Genomic DNA, 15,620 nt, shown 5'->3' with positions numbered 1-15,620 from the left:
AACACGCAACACATGCAAGCAGATTAACGGAAGAGGACACCTGATTTCCACACCATTTTTAAAAACATTGTTTTTATTTATCTTCATGGTACAGAAGATAACTTTTCAGAAAGCAATAGTTACAACAGTAAACAACAAATAACATGTCCTGATGAAATTGCAGACTTTCATCTTGAAATGTGTTAATGTTTCATTTGATTATTTTAAGAGATCATGCCATATTTTCTCACGAGTGATGGGTGGATTCCTGCAACAGTCTTGACAATATATGTATTCGATAAACATTTGCCACCTGTTATAAAAGGAATATGGCATGTGTAGCCCAAGCTTCTTGATTTCCCCAGGCCAACAAAATTTAAGGTACTGAAATTGTGATGTCCAGAATTGAACACAGTATTCTGGGTGGGGCCTGACCAAGGCAGAAGAAAGTGGTACTATTCCTGCCCTTGATCTGATTCTGCCTTCTGCCACATTGGCCTGTGCTCACCATTTGGTGTCGTCTGCAAATGTGATGAGCATTCCCTCAGTTCCTTCATCCAAGTCATTTATAAAGACGTTGAACAACAACGGGCCCAGGACAGAACCCTGCAGCACCCCTCTTGTCACTTTGCCCCAGGATGAGGAGGAACCATGAAGGAGTCCTCTTTGGGTTTGGTCAGTCAAATCCACCTAACAGTTACCAAGTTCAGCCTCATTTTACCAGCTTCCTCACATAAATATCACAGAGGACTTTGTCAAAAGCCTTACTGAAATCAAGATGAACTATTACCACAGCAAACCCCTGAGAAACAGTCTGTAACTCCATCCGAAAAAAGAAAAAGAAAAAAGAGAGATTTCTTTGGCTTGACTCGTTTTTGACAAAGCCGTGTTTTCAACCTATCTGTTTTTGTTGTGAAACACCGTGAAATCTTAAGATGACGGGCACATGAATTTTAAAATGATGATAATAAGGCTATTGACAAGCTGGAACATGTGCAGATAAAGGCGACCAAGATGGTGTTACTATATTTATTTCATTTTTATAGTGCCCTATAGCAGCGGTGCCAACTTGAATAAAATATAGGAGGGGTTTAGCAAGCCCCACCTCCGTTAAACAGTCACAGGATGCGGTGCAAGCATGCCATTTGAATGGCTGCTCCTATGAACTGGGGGGTGGCCCCCTCACATATCTTATTGGGGGGCAAAGACCCCTCAGACTCTAAGAGTTGGCTCTCATTCCCTACACTCACAGGTCTCAGGATGGTTACAACATAAAGTCACACAATGAAAACACAAAACACACAGCCCAAAACCTGTAACCCCCACTTCCCCACCACATTTTAAAAGGGCATTAGATGTCAATCAGGCAAAGGCCTAAGTCGTGTGTTTTTCTCTAGCGCTGAAAGCTGTATAATGAAGGGTTTTCCACTCTTCGTATGAATTCTTTGATGAGAAGAGAGATGAGAGCTCTGATTGAAGCTTTTTCCACATTCCACACACTGATAGGGCTTCTCCCCTGTATGAATTCTTTGGTGGGAACTGAGACCGGCGCTCTGATTGAAGCTTTTTCCACATTCTCCACACTGATAGGGCTTCTCCCCTGTATGAATTCTTTGATGGGAAGTGAGATTGTGGCTGTGAGTGAAGCTCTTTCCACATTCCACACACTGGTAGGGTTTCTCCCCTGTATGAATCATTTGATGGGCAGAAAGAAGTGAGCTCCTACTGAAGCTCTTTCCACATTCCACACACTGATAGGGCTTCTCCCCTGTATGAATTGTTTGATGGGCAGAAAGATGTGAACTCCTCCTGAAGCTCTTTCCACATTCCACACACTGATAGGGTTTCTCCCCCGTATGAATTCTTCGATGGGAAATGAGAGAGGAGCTATCAGTGAAGGTCTTTCCACATTCCACACACTGATAGGGTTTCTCCCCTGTATGAATTCTCTGATGGGAAGTGAGATGGTGGTTGAAACTGAAACTCTTTCCACATTCCACACACTGATAGGGTTTCTCCCCTGTATGAATTCTTTGATGGGAAGTGAGAGAGGAGGTCTGACTGAATCTCTTTCCACATTCCACGCACTGATAGGGTTTCTCCCCTGTATGAATTCTTTGATGGTAAGTGAGAGAGGAGCTCTTCCTGAAGCTCTTTCCACATTCCACGCACTGATAGGGTTTCTCCCCTGTATGAATTCTTTGATGGGAACTGAGAGAGGAGCTCTTCCTGAAGCTCTTTCCACATTCCATGCACTGATAGGGTTTCTTCCTAATGAGATTTCTTTGATGGGAAGTGGAATAGGAATTATTTCCACTTTCAAGATATTTGTACAGCTTCTCCATTGTGGGGATTTTGTCATGGTCACCCTTGTTCTTGATTTCCAGTCCATCACTATCTGCAATGAAGAGAAATGGATTAGCACCTCAGGGAGAAATTAAGGAAGAATACTTGTTAACTCTGGTAATGCAGGAATAACACAAGTGGGTTAGATGGATGGTTTTCTGAAGGGTTGGGTGCATTAATTAACGGGGATCAACCGACATCCTTAGGGGAACCTGTGATTCGATAAGCTACTTCAACTTCCCTAACAACTCTGAAGTTGAGTTAAAATGGCCTGGGGAGTTCAGACCAGGCTGATCCTTGTTTAGAAGCTGCAATATTGTAATCCCAGGTGTCTTAAGGGGACGCTGTTGAGTTCTGTGGAAATATATGAGGTTCATCAAAGAGAGCTGTTTTGAATTTAAAAACAGATATTATGATTCCAAAGGGATCCTTACCAAGAGTGGCCACGATCCCACGATTCTCCTCCATGACATCCTTATGCAGAGCTCTCTGGTCAGGATCCAGCAACTCCCACTCCTCATCTGTGAAATGAACAGCAACATCTTCAAAGCACACTGGACCCTAAAAGAAAAAGGGAAATGTCCTCCTATGAGACAACAATATTGTTCACCACGACGTCTTGATCTACAACATTGTTCCGCCCCTTGAACTCTGTCCCCACAAGGCAGCTTCCCCTGACCTGATCTGGATCCACAGCCACTGCTTCCATTCTCTCCCCAAGAAAAGATGGATGAAGAGGTCTTCCGGGCATCATTCTGTCACCTGCAAGAGGAAAAAGGTAAGGGGGAAGCCCAGAGTGCCTGCTTCTCTCACAGGTGAATCAGTGAATCTAAACTATCTCCCGCAACAAAAGATGAAAAGAACCCACAGATGAGTTGGAAAACGAACAGAATGAGACTAAACAGAGAAGCATCACCTTCCTCCTTACCCATTGGCCTCTCTCTGGTGTCCAACGGAGGCCTCTCTGCCTCACAGGAATGCAGGTCCATTTCTGCAAAGAGATCCTTTCCCTGAGAAAGAAACAAGGATTCAAAACAGAGAATGATGAGAAGGAATATAAAATGAATGCCATGGCCAAAAACCTGAAGGGTGTTAGATCTCATTCCATGGATGCCTTGCAGGAAAAAAAAGGGCCATCAGCAGACCATTATGGGATGTTTTCTGACCTGTTTGGAGCCCCTTGGGAGTATCCAGAGGAAAGTCTCTCTTACCTGCTTTCTCTCAGCCTGCTTTCTCTCCTCTGCCTGACTCAGGAGGAAACCTTCGGCCAGGGCCACCGCCTGGGAACTGGTCTCCGCTCGACAGTCCCTCACCCAGCTCTCCATCTCCGGTGGAAGGACAGCCAGGAACTGCTCCAAGATCACCAGGTCCAGCATCTCAGCTTTCGTGTGCCTTTCTGGCTTCAGCCACTGATGGTCAAGGTGGTAGAGTCGGCTGCAAACCTCTCGGGGTCCTTTGGCCTCCTGGCAGCAGAACTGCCTCAACTGCTGTCTCTGCACCTCTGAGCGGAGGGTGTCCTCCTCACCCAGGATCTTCTGCACAGAGTCTTCCCAGAACCCCCCACTGCTCCCAGTTTGGATGGCATGGCCTCTTTCTGTTCCAGGGCCAGCTGAATCTCGCTCACCCATCTGTGCTCTCAGGAAGCCTCTGAGAGATCGGAAGGAACCCTTTGGTCTTCTGCCAAGTTCTGTCTGTCTTAAGGAGAGGTGCTAGCAAATCCTACAAAGCAAATACATTGTTCAGTTACAAAAGTTGTCTAATATCAGGAGAAGAAAGGTTCCTTGAGGAAGCATGGATGAGTCTTGGAGGGAACCAGGGCTGGACTGCACCACAGCCCAAACCATGAGCTATTTTATTTATTTAAATTTCTATAACACTTTATATTTTAGAGAAAAATCTCAAAGCGGTTTACAGCATATTAAATCTGTGGGGATAATTAGGGAGGCAAGAGAGGATATATTACTGAATGATATCCTTCCTAACTTGCGCTAGCAAGTTCCATATTCTAGCAGAGTTCCATACATCCCCCTTTTTTAGATTACGCAGCGATCAGCTTGTTGCTGACTCATCTGAGTCTTACTATTAAAAATTCCTTCCTGGTAAAATCCCTTCCAATCCCTCTTAAATTAATAAACACAATAATCTGACTCACGTTAATATAAAAGTAGTTTACTCACAGATTCATTCACGTTCACAGACATATCCCTGAAGGCAGGCTTAAGTTACATAACAACTAGAACTATTCCATAAAGAAGTTAGTCCCAAATGACTGCGACTAAGGAGTCACTTCTCCAAACACACAGCAACATACAAAATGGAGAAGACACACTGATCAGAACATGGAGGCCGTGTGCTCCTCCATGCTAGTACAACAGACTGCACCCTCTTCAAGTCACATGTAGCGGAAGTCTGTCCCTGCTCTGGAGGAAACAGGAACATAGCAGTCAAGCGTCCCTTATTTGGCGGGGCAGTCCCTTATTCCAGCACCATGTCCCGCTATTGTCCCTTAATGATGATGTCTCTTAAATAAGCTACTGAAGGTAATGGGGCCCTTTCTATGTCCAGCTTGCTTTGTCAACAACAAATTGTTGCTGGTTTTTTTGTGTTGAATATATGCTATATGGTAATTTATGGACCTAATAGGTATCTAAAGCCATTTGCACGAACCAAAATATGTATTTTATAAAAGTAATTGTTGATCCCTTATTTTGGCTGCTGGTCCCTTATTTTCAAATCTGTAAGTTGACAGCTATGAACAGGAACTCTTCTCCTGAGTGGTAGAAAACATCCCCTAATGTGTTCACCGTAGGAATGTTGTACTTGACTGCAGTTTCACATCCCACAAAATCAATAAAATAAAAAACCATTGGAAGAAACTCAATTATATAGTCCATAGTCAAAGCAACATAACAGAAAACAAATATTCTCTTAAAGATATCAAAATAAAACATTACAAAGGAGGTCAACTACAGAATACATATTTAACACAGTAGGGCTGGGTGAGTCTGGGCCTCACCCCTAGGCCAGGTGAAAAGGGCCTTTTTAAAAAGGAGAAGAATAAGGAAGAGGAGGAGGAGGAAGAAGAAGAAGAAGAAAGAGGAGGAGGAGGAAGAGGAGGGAGCAGCCTCTAGCTCTCCTACAAGGAAGATTGCAATGCAAAATGTGGAGGGAACGGAAGGGATTTCTGCGAGATGAATCAGCCTGGTTGCTCCTGCCTTCCAGTCAATGCATGAAGTCAGAACTGACTGATAAGGGAATCATTTGTATCTTGTGAATAATGGATGCTTGGCTCTAGTGAGGGTCCCCACTCGGGGGTCCTCAGGAGTTGCTACTCACCCCCATTTGATTATTTTAAGAGATCATGCCATATTTTCTCACGAGTGATGGGTGGATTCCTGCAACAGTCTTGACAATATATGTATTCAATAAACTTTGGCCACTTGTTATAAAAGGAATATAGATGGTGTTCCCTCACCTTCTTGATTTCCCTTGGCAAACAAAATTTAAGATACTGAAATTGTGGTGCCCAGAATTGAACACAGTATTATGGAAACAAAAGAAAAAAATTCATTCCAGTAGCACCTGAGAGACCAACTAATTTTGTTATTTGTATGAGCTTTCGTGTGCATGGACACCTCTTCAGATACCATTTTATTTTGATTCGACTACGGCAGACCAACATGGTTACTTACCTGTAACTAGAACAGTATTCTGGGTGGGGCCAGACCAAGGCAGAAGAAAGTGGTACTATTCCTGCCCTTGATCTGATTCTGCCTTCTGCCACATTGGCCTCCGCTCCCCATTTGGTGTCCTCCGCAAATGTGATGAGTACCCCCTCAGTACCTTCATCCAAGACATTTATAAAGACGCTGAACAACATCAGGCCCAGGACAGAACCCTGCAGCACCCCAGGATGATGAGGAACCATGAAAGAGTCCTCTTCGGGTTCAGTCAGTCAAATCCACTTAACAGTTACCTTGTTCAGCCTCATTTTACCAGCTTCCTCACATAAATATCACAGGGGACTTTGTCAAAAAACCTTACTAAAATTAAGATGCGCTATTACCACAGCAGTCCCCTGAGCAACAGTCTGTAACTCCATCCAAAAAAAGAAAAAGAAAAAAGAGAGATTTCTCTAGCTTGACTCGTTTTTGAGAAAGCCATGCTTTCAACCTGTCTGTTTAGGTTGTGAACTACCGTGAAATCTTCAGATGACGGGTACATGAATTTTAAAATGATAATAATATGGATATTGACAAGCTGGAACATGTGCAGATGAAGGTGACCAAGATGGTGTTATTATATTTATTTCATTTCTATAGCCCCCTAATAGCAGTGGTGCCAACTTGAATAAAATATAGGAGGAGTTTAGCAAGCCCCACCTCCGTTAAACAGTCACAGGATGCGGTGCATGCATGCCATTTGAAAGGCTGTTCCTATGAACTGGGGGGTGGCCCCCTCACATATCTTATTGGGGGGCAAAGAGCCCTCAGACTCTAAGAGTTGGCTCTTATTCTCTATACCCACAGATCTCAGAACGGTTGCAACATAAAATCACACAATGAAAACACAAAACACACAGCCCAAAACTTGTAACCCCCACCTCCCCACCACATTTTAAAAGGGCATTAGATGTCAATCAGCCAAAGCCTTGTTTAAAGTGGTTTGTTTTTCTCTAGTGCTGAAAGCTGTAAAATGAAGGTTTTCCACTCTTCGTATGAATTCTTTGATGGGAAGTGAGATTGTGGCTCTGACTGAAGCTTTTTCCACATTCCACACACTGATAAGGTTTCTCCCCTGTATGAATTCTTCGATGTGAAATGAGAGAGAAGCTATGAGTGAAGCTCTTTCCACATTCCCCACACTGATAGGGTTTCTCCCCTGTATGAATTCTTTGATGGGAAGTGAGACTGGAGCTCTGACTGAAGCTCTTTCCACATTCCACACATTGATAGGGTTTCTCCCCTGTATGAATTCTTTGATGGATAGTGAGTTTGGAGCTGGTCCTGAAGCGCTTTCCACATTCTACACACTGATAGGGTTTCTCCCCCGTATGAATTCTTCGATGGGAAATGAGAGAGGAGCTATCAGTGAAGCTCTTTCCACATTCCAAACAATTATATGGTTTCTCCCCTATGTGAATTCTTTGATGGGAAGAAAGATGTGAGCTCTTCCTGAAGCTCTTTCCACATTCCACACACTGATAGGGTTTCTCCCCTATGTGAATTCTTTGATGAGAAGAAAGATGTGAGCTCTGACTGAAGCTCTTTCCACATTCCACACACTGATAGGGTTTCTCCCCTGTATGAATTCTCTGGTGCTTAGTGAAATCAGACCTCGTATTGAAGCTCTTTCCACAATTCACGCACTGATAGGGTTTCTCCCCTGTATGAATTCTCTGATGGGAAGTGAGATGGGAGTTACTATTGAAGCTCTTTCCACATTCCACACACTGATAGGGTTTCTCCCCTGTATGAATTCTTTGATGGGAAGTGAGAGAGGAGCTATGAGTGAAGCTCTTTCCACATTCCACACACTGATAGGGTTTCTCCCCTGTATGAATTCTTTGATGGGAAGTGAGAGAGGAGCTACATGTGAAGCTCTTTCCACATTCCACACACTGATAGGGTTTCTTCCCTGTATGAATTCTTTGATGGGAAGTGAGACTGTGGCTGTGAGTGAAGCTCTTTCCACATTCTACGCACTGATAGGGTTTCTTCCTAATGATATTTCCTTGATGGGAAGTGGAATAGGAACTTTTTCCACTTTCAAGATATTTATTCAGCTTCTCCAATGTGAGGATTTTGTCATGGTCACCCTTGTTCTTGATTTCCAGTCCATCACTATCTGCAATGAAGAGTAATGGATTAGCGCCTCAGGGAGAAATTAAGGAAGAATACTTGTTTACTCTGGTAATAGAGGAATAACACAAGTGGGTTAGATGGGTGGTTTTCTGTAGGGTTGGGTGCATTAATTAACGGGGATCAACCGACATCCTTAGGGGAACCTGTGATTCGATAAGCTACTTCAACTTCCCTAACAACTCTGAGGTTTACAGTTAAAATGGCCTGGGGAGTTCAGACCAGCTGATCCTTGCTTAGAAACTGCAATATTGTAATCCCAGGTGTCTCAAGGGGACATTATTGAGTTTTGTGCTAATATATGAGGTTCAACACACAGCTGTTTTGAATCAAAAAACAGATGTTATGATTCCAAAGGGAGCCTTACCAAGAGTGGCCACGATCCCATGATTCTCCTCCATGACATCCTTATGCAGGGCTCTCTGGTCAGGATCCAGCAACGCCCACTCCTCATCTGTGAAACGAACAGCAACATCTTCAAAGCACACTGGACCCTAAAAGAAAAATGGAAATGTCCTCCTATGAGACAATAATATTGTTCACCACCACGTCCTGATCTACGACATTGTTCTGCTCCTGGACCTCTGTCCCCACAAGGCAGCTTCCCCTGACCTGATCGGGATCCACAGCCACTGCTTCCTTTCTGTCCCCAAGGAAAGATGGATGAAGAGGTCTTCCAGGCTTCATTCTGTCACCTGCAAGAGAAAAAGGTAAGGGGGAGGCCCAGAGTGCCTTCTTGTCTCACAGGTGAATCAGTGCATCTCAAACTACAGAGGGGCCTTTCAGAAATTCTCGCCTGCTGAGTGCATTTGGATGTTTGGGTGCATTTCAGATGTTAGTTTTGAAAAATATATCTCCCCTCGTCTGGGCTCTTGGTCCCACTATCTCCCCCAACAAAAGATGAAAAGAATCCACAGATTAGTTGAAAAACCAACAGAAAAATACTCCTTTCTCCTTACCCAGCTGCCTCTCTCTGGTGTCCAACGGGGGCCTCTCTGCTGCAGAAGATATCTGGCCCATATCTGCAAAGAGATCCTTTCCCTGAAAAATAAACAAGGATTCAAAAGAGAGAATGGGGAGAAGAATTAAAAAATGAATGTCAGGGCCAACAGCTTCAAGGCTGACGGATCTCATTCTATGGATGCCTTCCCAGGAAAAAAAATGAGCCATCAGTAGAGCATTATGGGATGTTCTCTGTCCTGTTTGGAGCCCCCTGGGAGTATCCAGAGGAAAGTCTCTCTCACCTGCTTTCTGTCCTCTGCCTGACTCAGGAGGAAACCTTCGGCCAGGGCCACCGCCTGAGAACTGGTCTCCGCTCCGCATTCCCTCACCCAGCTCTCCATCTCCGGTGGAATGACAGCCAGGAACTGCTCCAAGATCACCAGGTCCAGCATCTCAGTTTTCGTGTGGCTTTCTGGCTTCAGCCACTGACGGCAAAGGTGGTAGAGTCGGCTGCAAACCTCTCGGGGTCCTTTGGCCTCCTGGCAGCAGAACTGCCTCAACTGCTGGCTCTGCACCTCTGAGCAGAGGGTGTCCTCCTCACCCAGGATCTTCTGCACAGAGTTTTCCCAGAATTTCCCACTGCTCCCAGTTTGGTTGCCATGGCCTCTTCCTGTTCCAGGGCCAGCTGAGTCGCGCTCATCCATCTGTGCTCTCAGGAAGCCCCTGAGAGATCGGAAGGAACTCCGTCTAAATGAGAAGCTCTAGCAAATCCTACAAAGCAAATACATTGTTCTGTTACAAAAGTTGTCTAATATCAGGAGAAGAAAAAGGTTCCCTGAGCAAGCATGGATGAGTCTTGCTGGGAACCAGGGCTGGACTGCACCACAGCCCAAACCATGAGCTATTTTATTTATTTAAATTTCTATAACACTTTATATTTTAAAGAAAAATCTCAAAGCGGTTTACAGCTTATTAAATCTATGGGGATGATTAGGGAGGCAGGAGAGGATATATTATTGAATGATATCCTTCCTAAAATGCACTAGCAAGTTCCATATTCTAGCAGAGTTCCATACATCCCCCTTTTTTAGATTACGCAGCGATCAGCTTGTTGCTGACTCATCTGAGTCTTACTATTAAAAATTCCTTCCTGGTAAAATCCCTTCCAATCCCTCTTAAATTAATAAGCACAATGATCTGATTCACATTAATATAAAAGTAGTTTACTCACAGATTCATTCACGTTCACAGACATATCCCTGAAGGCAGGCTTAGGTTATATAACAACTAGAACTATTCCATAAAGAAGTTAGTCCCAAATGACTGCGACTAAGGAGTCACTTCTCCAAACACACAGCAACATACAAAATGGAGAAGACACACTGATCAGAACATGGAGGCCGTGTGCTCCTCCATGCTAGTACAACAGACTGCACCCTCTTCAAGTCACATGGAGTGGAAGTCTGTCCCAGCTCTGGAGGAAACAGGAACATAGCAGTCAAGCGTCCCTTATTTGGCGGGGCAGTCCCTTATTCCAGCACCATGTCCCGCTATTGTCCCTTAATGATGATGTCTCTTAAATAAGCTACTGAAGGTAATGGGGCCCTTTCTATGTCCAGCTTGCTTTGTCAACAACAAATTGTTGCTGGTTTTTTTGTGTTGAATATATGCTATATGGTAATTTATGGACCTAATAGGTATCTAAAGCCATTTGCACGAACCAAAATATGTATTTTATAAAAGTAATTGTTGATCCCTTATTTTGGCTGCTGGTCCCTTATTTTCTAATCTGTAAGTTGACAGCTATGAACAGGAACTCTTCTCCTGAGTGGTAGAAAACATCCCCTAATGTGTCCATTGTAGGAATGTTGTACTTGACTGCAGTTTCACATCCCACAAAATCAATAAAATAAAAAACCATTGGAAGAAACTCAATTATATAGTCCATAGTCAAAGCAACATAGCAGTAAACAAATATTCTCTTAAAGATATCAAAATAAAACATTACAAAGGAGGTCAACTACAGAATACATATTTAACACAGTAAGGCTGGTTGAGTCTGGGCCTCACCCCTAGGCCAGAGGGAAAGGGCCTTTTTAAAAAGGAGAAGAAAGAGGAGGAGGAGGAGGAGGAAGAAGAAGAAGAAGAAGAAGAAAGAGGAGGAGGAGGAAGAGGAGGGAGCAGCCTCTAGCTCTCCTAGAAGGAAGATTGCAATGCAAAATGTGGAGGGAAGTGAAGGGATTTCTGGGAGATGAATCAGCCTGGTTTCTCCTGCCTTCCAGTCAATGCATGAAGTCAGAACTGACTGACAAGGGAGTCATTTGTATCTTTTAAATAATGGATGCTTGGCTCTAGTGGGGGTCCTCATCCGGGGGGGTCCTCAGGAGTTGCTTCCCCCACCCCACTCCCCTGCTTCTGTTTTTTTTAAATAAATATTTATTAAAGTTTTTGAGTACAAATAACAAATAATAAACAATCTTACTTCCAACGCAACGTGGTTTCATCAATTCTTTGGACTCCCTCACGTCTCCCGCTCCCATTTTCATCGTAAAAGGTTTTTCCAAGCAAATTATCAACTTGTTTACGGTCTTATATCCACTCATTTAAATATAATCTAGCAATTCTCCAAAAAATTTATATTTTCTTTATTTATATTTTCTGTATCCTTTTCTTGCACTTGGACTCTCTGCTGTTTTCCAGATAGACTCCTGGGGTGGGGTCCCTTTTTCTTTGCTCTGAGGGCCAGGAATGTATTTGGCCAACCCCCTGAGGGCCAAGTGGGCGGGGCCAAAGACATCTCCCTTGAAATTTAGGAGGGTAATTTAGTATTATTATTCAGTTAGATAGCTTCACACACACACACAGCCATTGATGCCCAGGTCCCTGGAGGCTCAGTGAGTAGCAGCGCCCATTTCTGGCTGGTTTTCCATCAACAATCCCTTTGGGAGAGAGAGGATGTGGTCCTGGGATGCCCTGCTCTGGGTGCGAGGGGATTGCTGCAGTAGCCTCCGTGGGGGGCTGCCCTGGGAGACACTGGGAAACTGGTCCCCAATGCAGCAGCCAGACTCTGGGCTGGGATCCCTCTCTTTATTCCTGGCATCTCTCTCCCACCTTTTGGGGGGGGGGGAGCTAGTCCACCTCCTTGTCCAGCTTTGGAAAACCATTTGCACTTATTTCCTCTATTGTGCAATGAGGCTGGGAGATGTCACACAGAGTTCAAGTCCCAGGGACTCCTTTGTTTTAAAAGGGGGGATTTCGGGGGAGTCATTGTTTTTCTGAAGGGGGGGCGGAGGGCTAAATGAGTTTGGGATCCTCTGATCTGCAGGAAGGAGAGCGTGGCAGCCCTGGCCCCTCCCTGGCAGGACCCTCTCCTCCCCCCCCCCCGCAGGAGCAGATCAGGCCCCCCAGGCCCCCTCCCCTGCTGCAGCCCTGGGACCCCCCCTCTCCCCATTGCACCCTCAGGGGGGAGAGAGAGGAGACTCACCAGATCCCAGGAAGGGACACCAGAGCAACACCCCCCCCTTCCTTGCAGGAAAGGACTGGGGAGGGAGGGAGGGGCCTTGGCTCTGGAGGACCTGCCCCCCCTTGCTTCCTGGCCTCTCTAGGAAGGCAGCTCCCTTCCCCTTAACCCTTGCCAAGCCCAGCGTGCCCCTCTCTCCCCTCCGCCTTTTCTTTCTTTATCCCACTTCCAGAGATGCTTTTTGGGGGCGCCCCCCCCACTTTCCTTTCCTTCTAGCGCAGTGATGGCGAACCTTTTACAAACCGAGTCCCCAAACTGCAACCCCAAACCACATTTAACCGGCATATCTCATTTTTCACATTTCTTCTTTATGACTGCTGTTGTAATAAATAATCCTTCATAAAAGTTATTGCATTACATTCCTCATTAAATTTTACTTCCATTGATACATGATTTTATGGTATAACTCAGTGATTTCTTTAAAAAAAAAAAATGTTTAGGGTACTCTCATTTTGACTCAAGAAAATCACCACCGGGAGAAATAAATACAGTTCAAATCTGGGAAAATAAATACAGTGAATTTCTTCTCCCGTTAAATTCACAAAATGTTTATGAGTATGCATCCCCCTGCGTCCCCACGGAGAAAAAAGCTTTATTATTACTCCAAAACAAAGTGGTGCCATGAGCCATCAAACCTCGGAAATACACTGAGGGGGAAAAGTATTTGATCCCCTCCTAAATTTGCCCCTTCGCCCTCTGACCAAGAAATGACCAGTCCATAATTTTAATGGTAGGTCAGAGGGCAAACGGGCAAATTTAGCAGGGGATCAAATACTCCCCCCCCCACTGTACATTTTGTCCGGAAGGTTCCACAATTTTGGCCGCTAGTGTACACTGGAGGGCCGTACTAAGAGTCACCCTCTCCCAATTTTTAATATTTAATATGTGCACGTACAAATAAATAATTTTTAATATTTAATATGTGCACGTACAAATAAATAATTTTTAATATTTAATATGTGCACGTACAAATAAATATAAATAAATAAACCCAGCCAGATGGGTGGTGGTGTAGAAAGTAGTCAGGCCAGCCAAATGAATTAAAGTTAAATGAATTACATTAGAAGAATGAAAGCAAGAAAGTTTTAATTATTTGCCGGCAGCAAGCAATGGCAGGGAGGAATAAGTTCCATGGTCCGTCCCTTCCCAACAGGGGAGGCTTCCCTTTATACATTCTTGAATCAGGTCTTTATTCTTGAATCAGGTCATTACACATACAGTGGTACCTCCGGTTAAGTACTTAACTCGTTCTGGAGGTCTGTTCTTAACCTGAAACTGTTCTTAACCTGAAGCACCACTTTAGCTAATGGGGCCTCCCACTGCCGCCACACGATTTCTGTTCTCATCCTGAAGCAAAGTTCTTAACCCAAGGTACTATTTCTGGGTTAGCGGAGTCTGTAACCTGAAGCACCTCTAACCTGAAGCGTATGTAACCCGAGGTACCACTGTACTCTGATAGATACAATAGATTCTGCCTAGAGACAAAAACTGCTTTGCCTGGAGACTGTGTTCCAGATACAGTGGTACCTCAGGTTAAGTACTTAATTCGTTCTGGAGGTCCGTTCTTAACCTGAAACTGTTCTTAACCTGAAGCTAATGGGGCCTCCCACTGCTGCCACACGATTTCTGTTCTCATCCTGAAGCAAAGTTCTTAACCCGAGGTACTATTTCTGGGTTAGCAGAGTCTGTAACCTGAAGCGTATGTAACCAGAGGTACCACTGCAGATACATGAAGTTCTGCCTAGAGACAGGGCCTGAGGAGTTGGCCATGCCCCTTCCCTGTCCTTCCTTGGCAATCCTTATCAGCCCGTCTCTGGGCAGAGGGTGTCTGAGTGTATGGACCGGATATGGGCCTGGCCTAGATCAACCCAATGGCTGCCTTGCTTCACATTTTAACTCCCCAAACGCCTTCCCTGAGCATGTTGCCACAGTGGTGGTGGAGGTGGTTATATTTTGCCGTTTCTTCGGCTGCCCTTTGCTCACAGCCTCCAAGGAATGAGTTTCTCCGTTGGCTTCCATGGGAAAGCCCAGCCAACATGTCAACCCAGCAGCCCCTTCTTAGGCTGCCACAGAGAGGGCTCTAGGTTGGCCACTTTGCCATTTCGTCAGCACTCATGAACTCTTGACCAGGAGGCTAGCGGCTGCCAGAACCTCCATTGCTCCTAAATAGAAAATCTTATTTATTTCAGTTACAGATAGGTAGCCGTGTTGGTCTGCCATAGTCAAAACAAAATTTAAAAAAATTAAAAAATTCCTTCCAGTAGCACCTTAAAGACCAACTAAGCTAGTTCTAGGTATGAGCTTTCGTGTGCATGCACACTTCTTCAGATACACTGAAACAGAAGTCACCAGACCCTTCTATATAGTGAGAAGGTGGGGAGGGGTATCTTTTATCTTACCAGCTGCACTGGCTCCTGGTGGAGTACAGGGTCAGGTTTAAGGTGCTGGTTCTGACCTTTAACGTCCTTCGTGGCTTCGGACCACCTGGCCTTTGGTCTGGACTCAGTCTGATCCTCCTCTCTTTTTTTGATGGAACAACTCCCTCTTGCAGGCCCTGCGGAAAGATGTCAAATCCCGCAGGGCCCTGATCTCCCGTCACAGAGCGTTCCACCTGTTCGGGGCCAATGCTGAAAAGGCCCTGGCCCTAGTTGAGGCCAACCTAACGTCCTTGAGGCCCGAGACCTCCAAAATGTTGTTATTTATGGACCATAAGGTCCTCCACGGGGCATACCAGGAGAGGTGGTCCCGTTGGTACGAGGGTCCGAGGCCGCGAAGGGCTTTAAAGGTCAGAACCAGCACCTTAAACCTGACCCTGTACTCCACCAGGAGCCAGTGCAGCTTGTAAGATAAAAGATCAGGGCCCTGCGGGATACAACATCTTTCCGCAGGGCCTGCAAGAGGGAGTTGTTCCACCTGGCCTTTGGTCTGGACTCAGTCTGATCCTCCTCTTTCTTTTTTTGATGGAACCCCTT

At 45.0% G+C, this 15,620-nt stretch overlaps 1 protein-coding gene across 4 annotated transcripts in view; it reads right to left on the bottom strand.

The window, feature by feature from the left end:
* LOC309340983 (uncharacterized protein) overlaps positions 1–9,864 on the bottom strand; it is a 71,701-nt gene extending 61,837 nt beyond the window's left edge. For 3 of the 4 annotated variants that reach the window (XM_081860339.1, XM_081860341.1, XM_081860340.1), the window contains exon 1: positions 9,431–9,864. In XM_081860339.1, the coding sequence (XP_081716465.1) occupies positions 9,431–9,832 (402 nt within the window). In that variant the 5' untranslated portion in view covers positions 9,833–9,864. Of the gene's footprint in view, positions 1–3,253; positions 3,336–9,430 lie in introns of all 4 variants that reach the window. The other variant, XM_081860343.1, reaches the window with a different exon arrangement.
* Positions 9,865–15,620: the final 5,756 nt, after the last annotated feature.

The sequence above is a fragment of the Podarcis erhardii genome (assembly GCF_964252035.2).
Source record: "Podarcis erhardii genome assembly, chromosome: 4".
NCBI classification, from domain to species: Eukaryota; Metazoa; Chordata; class Lepidosauria; order Squamata; family Lacertidae; genus Podarcis; species Podarcis erhardii.
This window is presented reverse-complemented; position numbering and strand designations above follow the sequence as displayed.